This window comes from Pogoniulus pusillus, chromosome 14 (genome assembly GCF_015220805.1).
Source record: "Pogoniulus pusillus isolate bPogPus1 chromosome 14, bPogPus1.pri, whole genome shotgun sequence".
Lineage (NCBI taxonomy): Eukaryota > Metazoa > Chordata > Aves > Piciformes > Lybiidae > Pogoniulus > Pogoniulus pusillus.
This window is the reverse complement of record NC_087277.1, coordinates 13,142,189-13,152,045: the sequence shown is the minus strand read 5'-3', so window position 1 is coordinate 13,152,045 and position 9,857 is coordinate 13,142,189. Positions and strand designations below refer to the sequence as shown.

General features: G+C 37.8%; 1 protein-coding gene across 1 annotated transcript in view; it reads left to right on the top strand.

The window, feature by feature from the left end:
• Nucleotides 1-359: 359 nt before the first annotated feature.
• LOC135181276 (dynein axonemal assembly factor 11-like) overlaps nt 360-9,857 on the top strand; it is a 53,379-nt gene continuing 43,881 nt past the window's right edge. The window contains exons 1-5 of the mRNA XM_064154306.1: nt 360-714; nt 2,248-2,338; nt 3,812-3,869; nt 5,155-5,367; nt 6,126-6,295. Of these exons, the coding sequence (XP_064010376.1) occupies nt 2,299-2,338; nt 3,812-3,869; nt 5,155-5,367; nt 6,126-6,295 (481 nt within the window). The 5' untranslated portion in view covers nt 360-714; nt 2,248-2,298. The remainder of the gene's footprint in view (nt 715-2,247; nt 2,339-3,811; nt 3,870-5,154; nt 5,368-6,125; nt 6,296-9,857) is intronic.

The following is a 9,857-nucleotide window of genomic DNA, read 5'->3' as shown; positions in this document are numbered from 1 at the left end:
AATTTGAATAACATGAAATGTATAGAGTGGAACAATGAATATTCCATTACAAATGGCTTTATTCCTTTCTCCTTTCTTAGAGATTTGTCTTCACATTGCATGATATATATTTACAATGATCTTTTTGACCATGAAATTTAAAGAACTCTGAACCCTCACCAAATGCAACTTCCACTTAATAATGCTTTTGCACAATGTCCTATTAGTGTACATGGATTTTTTTTTGGTAGCTGGATCATTTTCCCAGATCAAAACTCTTCAGGCTCACAAGTATTTCAACAAATGCAGTGATTTGGATATACCACTTTAAAGTTTTCTGAGTGAAGTAGAAAAGTGAATCTGAAATGTCTTTTTCACTTAATGAGAAGGATCTTTGTTCTTCGTGTCACCGTTGGAGAAAAACATTATTTACAGTGTATCGTTGTGGCAACAGCCTGCAAGAGCGTTCACTGGACTAAACTTAATCTTCAGTTTGCTCTTCAGAATGAGTGCTTCTGATGTGAGGCTACTTTACAGGAAGCATGACCTCATTCTGCCTCTGTGCCGCTGATTGCACAGGCTGTTTTCAAAAGGAAACAGGGGACTTGATAGACCTTTCCTTCCAAAGACTCAGAGCTGATCTCGTCCAGGAAGCTACACATCTCAGAGGATCTCCTGCTGCTGATGAGAAATTATTTTGCATACATGTGTTTATAGTGAAATGGATTTTTCCAGGTTTGGGAGATTTTATGCTTATTTATCTCTTAATTTATTTGTCAGCTAAGGAATAACTAAGCTTTGGATTAATTTCTATACTTCAGGAACTTTTGTGGGTTTGTGAATGCTGTTATCATTACCTGCAGGGAGAAAAGACTAGTCTGCTCTTCAAAAAATGACTGATGCATGAACAAATAAAACTTATCTTTGTGGGCATTTGTTTGGTAGGAAGAGTAGACTAAAACTGTCTGCCTGGGCTTCAGCTGTTTTAATAACTAGCTCTATATTTTGGTATGTGTAAATGTACAGATTTAGAATGTAAACATGGGTAGGGGATTGCTGGCTACCAACTAAGGACATCACTGGCTTAAAGATAAATTTGATTTTGGTGGAGGTGGTGGTGAAAACTGACTGTTTTGGACAGTGACTTTCATTTTTACATCATGACATGGGCTTTTGTGTGTATGAAACTCAAGAGGGGGTTGTTGCCTTAAACTTCTGTTCAAATCCTTGGCAGAAAATATTGCCCCATTTACCTCAGAATCACTTCTAGTGAGATTTCTTAAAGCTACTGTCCTTTTCTCATGTCATAGTTTAAAGGTCCTGTATTTATGCTCATTTTGTTGATTACAGATAAAATACTACTGCTTCACTGCATGGTGGTGCTTGAGATGCTTTGTTTTGGCTCGCTTATATTGTTACTATAGCTTCTTATGCTACTAAGTGCCCAGAAATGGGCCTGAATATTAAATGAAAGCAGAACACAGTGCAGCATTGTCCGCAACATGTTTCTATGCTTTCTCATTGATTGAATTATCATTTTCAGAACCCTCTTCATTAATGCATGAGACAAAAATTTTCTTGATCAAGGGTAGCAAGAAAATCTTTTGGCCTGCCTGTTCTTGACTGTTTGCAGAAGCTCGATGTTACCATTACTTGAGAGAGTTTGAAAGCTAATTGCAACTGCTCATTAACTCCTTCTGAAGAAAGTCATTGCCTCCCCAGTGGTGTATTTGCCTATGTATATCACTCACTTTCTGTTATAAATATATGTCCATACTATAGTTTACTTTAAATTTTCTGTAAAGGGTGGCAGATAAACATGCAGAGTTGTATCTTGCAAACTTATGAAATTATGCAAATCGGAAATGGAAGGATTGTGGTTTGCTCTGCCACTTCGATCAGTGTATGTCAACACTTCCTTTTAACAGCACTAACCATGTATTTAAGCTACTAGTCTTAAAACTTAGTCTTGCTACTTTGTAATACCACAAGTGAGAAAATCACATTCATACAACTGTCTTACGGGTTTCAGTTGCTAGAAAGTTTCATCTTCAGATTATTAAAGAGTTGTAATATGTGTAAACTGGTGCTGAGGCATGCATCTGCAGCCCTTTTCAAACAAATTTGCCCTAGAATCAATCACTTTTGTCTTAGCCAGGATACACAACAGCTAACAGTATGATATATATTGATAATATCTTACACATTCTGATTTTCAAACAAGTCAAGATAAAACATACTTCTGTTTCTTTTAAAACTCTTTTACAGATAATCTATATTGCATGTTATCCCAAGGAGTATGAATCAATCCTTTCCAAGATGTATGGAATATCACATGTTACATCGACATCAAGAAGAAGTAAATTTGTGCACATTTGTCTGAGCTTTGAAATAAAAAGTCTGTTGTGGAGGGGATCTTGCTTGACTGATAAGATTGGGGATTTTGCAGATTTTAATTTACATCCAGATGTACAAATGACCTATTGAGTTCTTCCTGTATTTTCATTTAGAGTTTGGATTAATTTCTTGGTTTTGAGTATGTTTTTGCAAGATGAAAACTAATGATTTTGTCTAAAAGGAATTACTTCACAAGCTAATTGTGTATGAAAATATAGGTCTACAGTACATCAGTCTATGAAATCCACCACTGCTCTCACTTTCTGTACAACTTGCTGTGTGGCATTCTGAACAATGCTACTTGATCTATTTGTACTTCCACCAAATTTTTCTTCAGTTGTCTTCTCTCACCTCAAGTTGTTTTTGCAAGGGTTAGAGCATAATTTTCTTGCAGTAAAGTGATATGGGTTGGTTTGCATGTTTGTCAAAGTCTAGGAGAAGCAGTATGCATGGGAGTATGGTAAAAAATACCGTGGGAGGTTTTACTTCCCTTCTTTGGTGACCCTGCCTTTTGCCAAAGCTCGTTTAGCCTTCACATCCTGTTTGTGACTGACAACTGAGCTCCAAATGAGGATAAACAAGATTACCAAAGTGGAAAAAATGACCTTCATGTCCTTTCTTTGCCTCAGCTCATAACAGAATATAAAAAAAAATCTTTCAGACCTCTCATAGGTGAGTGATGGGCATTTACTAATACTGTTGTAAGTATAATGCTCTAAAGATACACAAGAGACAAGGTAATGTAGGGAAATATCATATTTTTAATCTTTCCATGTAGTAGCAGCTATAAATTTGCCCAATGGATAGGCATTGCTCATATTTCATAACATTAATTCTGTCAGATGCTGAACACCTGCAACACTTGCCAGACTTGAGCCATGGTAATCCAGACAAATCTTATTTCCTTAGTCTCTTAACACAATATTGTCAAATGTTTGTCACTGTTGATAGCTCAGTGCCTGTTCTGTTGTTTTCATCTGCAATGTAGTGGTGGCTCACCCATCCTACACTGTATCCATTGCCAGTACATATACTGTTTTTGGCATGAAGCAGATTTCTAGGGGGAAAGAAAACAACCAAACACACACGAAAAAAGACCAACCACCAAACAAGCAAACAAAACCCAACAAAACATCAAAATTACTGCAGCTACTGCATTTTCACCCATAATTATTTTTTTCTGAAAGCTGTAAACTCTGCAGAGTACAAGTACTTGATTGAGTGCCTCTCATTCTGTATTGTCCTGTGTTGTCCTATTACATCTTTCCTCCGTTCTTCTGTTTTATCTCTTTTAATCTCTCCCTTAAGTGCCTTGTCTTTTTAGCTTCTTTTAGCTGCTTTTTGATATGCACAGAATACCTGTCAGTGAAGAGTTGTCAACTCTCTGAGCTGTAAGTGGGTCTAATAATTACTTATTTGGCTCTTGCCTTTGCAGGTTCAACAGCGTTTAATGGAGAGCACAGATGCAACCTCTTACAAGGTGTTTTTCCAAGGTATTGGGGAAAAGTGCACTTTTAATTTGTTTTATTTATTTTTTGTTTGAGAGAGTTTGAAAGCTAATTGCAACTGCTCATTAACTCCTTCTGAAGAAAGTCTTTGCCTCCCCAGTGGTGTATTTGCCTATGTATATCACTCACTTTCTGTTATAAATATATGTCCATACTATAGTTTACTTTAAATTTTCTGTAAAGGGTGGCAGATAAACATGCAGAGTTGTATCTTGCAAAGTTATGAAATTATGCAAATCAGAAATGGAAGGACTGTGGTTTGCTCTGCCACTTTGATCAGTGTATGTCAACACTTCCTTATAACAGCACTAACCACAAAACCTAAATTTATTTTTTGTTATGAGACTTTGTAAAATCTCTTTGGGCCCTCTTAGAATTGTAACACTTCTATTAATGTAATTACTGCTTGAGTTCATAAGTATTGATGTAGAAATTGGAAGCATAAGCTTTGCACTTAAAAGGTTGTGGACTATGTCTGTTCCACCTGTTTTTCCCACCACTGAAATTATGGTATCCCTCTGTGACATGCCATACGGCACAGTTAAACCAGCTACTGAAACCCATGTCAGCCACGGAATCAATACAGTGTCTTCCTTTCTTTCCATGGATGGACACTTGGAACTCAAAGGTGTTAAGGAGAAATGACCAAAAATCCAGTCTATGACATTTAGATTCAACTCTCTCACTACTCACTTTTCTCTTCACTTATATCATTTTCTGTGCTGTGTTTCAGTGCTAGGTGAAGTTATCAACATGTGTAGAGTTTATTCCATGTTGATCTAGCAGCATGGATTTGTAAGAATTAAAAAGTCATATATCCTTAAATCTTCATGAAGTATGGCTAGGTTATAAAAAGCAAATAAATCTTGCTTAGTTCAGAAACACATGGGTGTGCGCCATGCAGACTAAGAGAAAGAAAATACAGGATAACTTCTGATGTCTCCAGCTAGGTGTAGATGTGGTAGTACTCCTTGTCCGAAAGCTCTGCCACAGAATTACACCACACACACTTCTCAATTCAAGCAAGCTCTGCACAGTCACAGAATGCTTTATCCAGCATGAAACTGTCCTGTAATCTGAAGCTCTGGAAACTGTGATGCAAGCACACTCTAGCAGACTGAAACTCCCCGAGTCCAAAAGTAATATCATTATATCCAAATACTTGAAATCTGTCATTACCAGACCCCAATGTAAATTCATTTTTATTAAAGCATGGGTTTGCGCTGTCTAGACAGTCACTAAATCAGAGGGTTTCACTTCTCCTTTTCAGTTATGCTTGTGCCTTTTTGGATGATGACCCTGCCTATGAGTGTTGTTCCGCAGCTCCTCTGACAGGCTTCCTTTCCACATGTCGCCATAGCCCTCGACTGCTTTCTAATGGTTATTATGTTTTGACTGAAGACAGTTTTCTGTCCGATGAAGAGGGTAATGTAACACTGACACCAACCCAGACAAGTGTTACATACAAAGAGAATTTAGTTCGGTAAGAGAACTAGTTGCAGATTTTACTGAATGTTGACTAGTGCCTCCACATCTCTGGACTCATCTAGAGGTACCTCTGTGGCTATGTTTTGCTTGGCATGAGATCAGTATTGCTTCTTAATGGGAAATCTGAACTTTTTCAGATTTAGTTTAGAGAGTGCAGTGATTGAAATAACTTGACTTTCAGTCATGTCTACTCTTACTACCTAAAACTTCAATACACTGTTGTTGCTGTAATTGGAGTTCTGTGCAATAAAGGAAATAGAGAGTTACAGATCATTTCACCATTGAAGCATTACCACAAGGAATAAGAAAAAAAGTGTGGAAATATATATATCTAAAAATAAAAAAAAGGTCTGGTCATGGAATTTTTATTCAGGCAAAAATCTCTCATGATTTCAGAAGAATACTGGTTTAGGAAGATGTATAAAATGTAATTTAAAAAAATAGAAATACAGTGGATTCAAGCTGCATCAGATGATATATGGTAGGGTGAAACTCATGGGTAACATGAGACCACTCAGAGCAGTATCAGAGCCCAATAACTGTAGTTGGGTATCACAACAGCATTAGATATTGCCATGCTGCTAATACATTCCCTCATATTATTGCAGTGTGCAGCAGACACTGTTGGTGACATGCCCAGAGTCAAGAACAGCTCTAGAGACAGCATCCAAAACCTGCTCTTTCATTTCAGTTGTGCAAGCTGTAAAGCTGCACTCCTGCTTTCTTCCCTGACAATGTGTCTTTTCTTTTCAGTGTATTCAGGCGAAGGAAGAAAATCCGTCGCTCTATTGACAGTTTATTCAGTCTTGGTGCCTCCAGTTCATGGCTAAGCAGCACTGTCCTCAGCAATATGGATTCCTCCCATGGAGATGATCCTTGGCTTTATGGATGCAGTAAGCTAGAGGCCAGTCAGAGCGATTCTGGTAAGCCCTGACCAGGTACCAAGTAACTGAACCACAGCATTACAGTCTATATTTAGTAGGACTTAAGTATCATTTCCTATAGATTTTGCATGGATTCTCTGCCAAGATATGCAGGTAAAGAATAGATGCACATTAAACTGTAAATGGTGAGTTGAGCTCCTGGCATTAAAAGAAGAGTATGAGTCCACAAAGACCTTTCTGACAAAATAGCATTTTTAGACTGAATTTGAATCCAGAGTAATCACCAGTGGTGTTTATGCTGGTGTCATTAATATCTAGTACAGTTTGCTTTTACCTGGTTGTTTTAATAGCTTCAATTTTGTCTTTGCTCTGCATATTTTCTCCTGCACACATTGAACCATATACTTCCCTACCCCTAACAATCTAGACCTCACAAAAATCACTAACACAAAGTCTCAAAGCTCTTCTTTTGTGTAGTCTCAGTTACATAATGCACTTTTTTTCAGGTGATTCAGACTTTTATTCTGAATATAATGGCTTTGTGCCACAAAGGCAAAGTCCAGTGTCTAATGGAGCCTCTCTCACCAAAGTTGAGGAATTTCTTCAGCCTGGGAAACCATTTTGTGCTTCAAAATCCACCTCTCCATTTAAGATAAATGCAAATGAAAAGACTTTGAACAGTGCAAGTATGTTACATTCTTACTCTGATATGCCTCATTTTTAGAGATAACTGAAAAGACATTAAAAGTGTTGATATTGCCCTTTGCAGAATAGAATTTATTTCCTGAAACATACCTTTTATATAGCTGATTAGAAAGAATAAAATCTTAAAAATTGTATTTGCTTCTTCACTCCACCCTGCTCATATCTTTTCCTCTATTGTTTTCAAGTGATAAATGGAAAGGAAAAAATGTGTAGTGAAGAGGAAGATGAAGGAAAGGGCCTGAGAACAAAGCCTCAACTAGGCAGTGATTCAGAAAGCCTCATTTTCATAGAGCATGGAAATCACAGTGTCTCAGTGTTTGTGGAGGGCGAAAGACTCCTGAGAGACACCCAGAGAATGGGATTTAGGTTTCTGCTTTAAATCACTCTAAGCCAACTCTCTTAAGGAGAAGCTGAAACTGAGGCTGAATGTAGTCTTCGCTAACACCTCCTGTCATATGTTTAGTTTCTTGCAAACTCCTGAAAATGATTTTCCTAATTTTTGTTTTAGAATCCAGGACAGGGCGAAGTATTCTTTCTCGGATGGTTGTACTGATCATGTGTTTAACCATTTCAATAGGTACAAGGTAATTTTTATCTCCTTTGTTGTTTGTGATACTAATGCTTACTCCATTTCAACACAAAACGTAAATTAAGGGTCACATTTTCTAAGTGAGATGTTTCTCACTGTGAAAGGAAGCTTTCATGTGGTAGTTGATGCAGGCAATTATCTGAGCTATACAGATAGGAACCAAATTAAAAAAATTCGTAGGGAAATAAAAAAAACGTTGTAAAGTAGCACTTTGGACAGAGGCTCTAAAAGGCTGAGAAGAATCATATAGGGTCAATGTCTTTCTAAGTGACCGAAATGAGTGTTTTCCTCAACCTGTAAATGCTGAGGTCTTTATTTCTAGCAGGTTATCCCCAATGGCTGAAGTAATTTAAAGTTTCAAATTGCAGCTCACCTACCAGATTTCAGAGGGTTCATCTGCAAGAACCTTCTCTCATCCTCCCACCTGTGTTTCACTGCTATTAACCCAAAATGCACCCCTTGCCTTTTTCTAATTTTTATGGGTATTGTTATGTTCTCAGATATTTTCTGGGAGGATTTCCTGCCACTTTGGTGCTGATAATTTTAGTTTGTAAGTACAGATTTTCTTTATACCGAACACACAATATTTGACTAAGTCACATCTGAGGAACAAAATCCATCCTTGGATGTACTTCCATGGCTCTTAATGATGCAAATAAGAGTAATATGTGGGCATATGTGGACAGAATATAACCTTCAGTCAGTTACAGGATTTTGTATTTAAATTTCACAGATTTACTGTCCCAAGATGCCGCTGTGTCATCTTTCTTCAGTCTTGACACATCTTTCAAAACAACTACATTTTGGTAAGAGCTGGGGTTGTTTAGCCTGGAGAAGAGGAGGCTCAGGGGTGACCTCATTGCTGTCTACACCTGCCTGAAGGGACATTGTAGCCAGGTGGGGGGTGGCCTCTTCTCCCAGGCAACCAGCAATAGAACAACGGGACACAGTCTCAGATTATGCCGGGGAAAGTCTAGGCTGGATGTTAGGATGAAGTTCTTCACAGAGAGAGTGATTGGCATTGGAATGGGCTGCCCAGGGAGGTGGTGGAGGCACTGTCCCTGGAGGTCTTCAAGAAAAGACTGGATGAGGCACTTAGTGCCATGGTCTAGTTGACTGGACAGGGCTGGATGCTAGGTTGGAGTGGATGATCTTGGAGGTCACTTCCAACCTGGTTGATTCTATGATTCTAAGTGCCTCCAGTGTCGTGACAAATTTCTAAGTGATGAATATAAAATTTAGAAATTTTATATTAAGGAATGAGAGATTCCTGTAGTTTTCATGTCAAAAGACAGAAGCGCATCTGAAGTAATTGATGATTTGCATTACCGATCTGTAGTCATGAAAAGTTTCTGTTTATTTGCAAAACCTCTGCAATAATTGTTGTACACCCATTTGCTAGCAGAAAAGGAAGATAAACCTAATATGCCATAACATGAAGAGACAGAGCAAGGGTAGTAACTTACTATGAATCCAAAGGTGTGCTTTCAAGCTTTGCACTGAAGTCTAGTCCCAGGACACCAAACTACGCATTTATTTTTGTCTGGAAAAATTAAAACCAGCTAACTTTGCTGCTATCCACATGACTACCTTCCAGGCTCTACAGAATTGGTATGAAATGACTCCACTACCACAATGTACCTGTAAGGTTCAGGACAGAAAAGCCTTTAAAGCCTTGATTTATACTGTAGTTTGATATGTCTTAGAAATATGAAATCAGCCTGAGGAAGTAATTTACGATGCTGATGTTGCTGTTTCAGATTGCTTTATTTCAAAGTTTTGCACAAAACTGTAGCTTCTAAATCCTTCTGGAGAAAAAGACTTACATATATAGAAGGGCAAGCTTATTCATATGTCTCCATGTTGAAAGCATCTAAGAATGTGCTAGATCTCGCAATTACCATGTTTTTAATTTTTATACACCAGGACATTCTTCAAAATGTATAAAATCTAAAAATCTGATAAAACTAAAACAATTCAGGCTTACCTGGATTTTTATGTGATGAAAGTGATGCTCAAAAGGATATTGTTGGGTTCTCAAACTGTGTCAGGGTTCAGGAGTTCAATGTATCCCAAGGGCAACAACAAAGTCTGTCAGACCTCTTAGCTTTTGAATTTAGTATAGTGGAAGTTAGAAACAAGAAGGCACAACCTGGACAGTCATATTGCAATGACAGTCTGACATTTTGAGCATCCAAGGGGCTTGGATATTCAAGGATGGTATGTTACACCTTGTTATTGTGTCCTTAGTCACAGTAAAATGAAGGTCACAAGGTTAGGTACTAGTGTGTTTCAAATGTTTGCCTC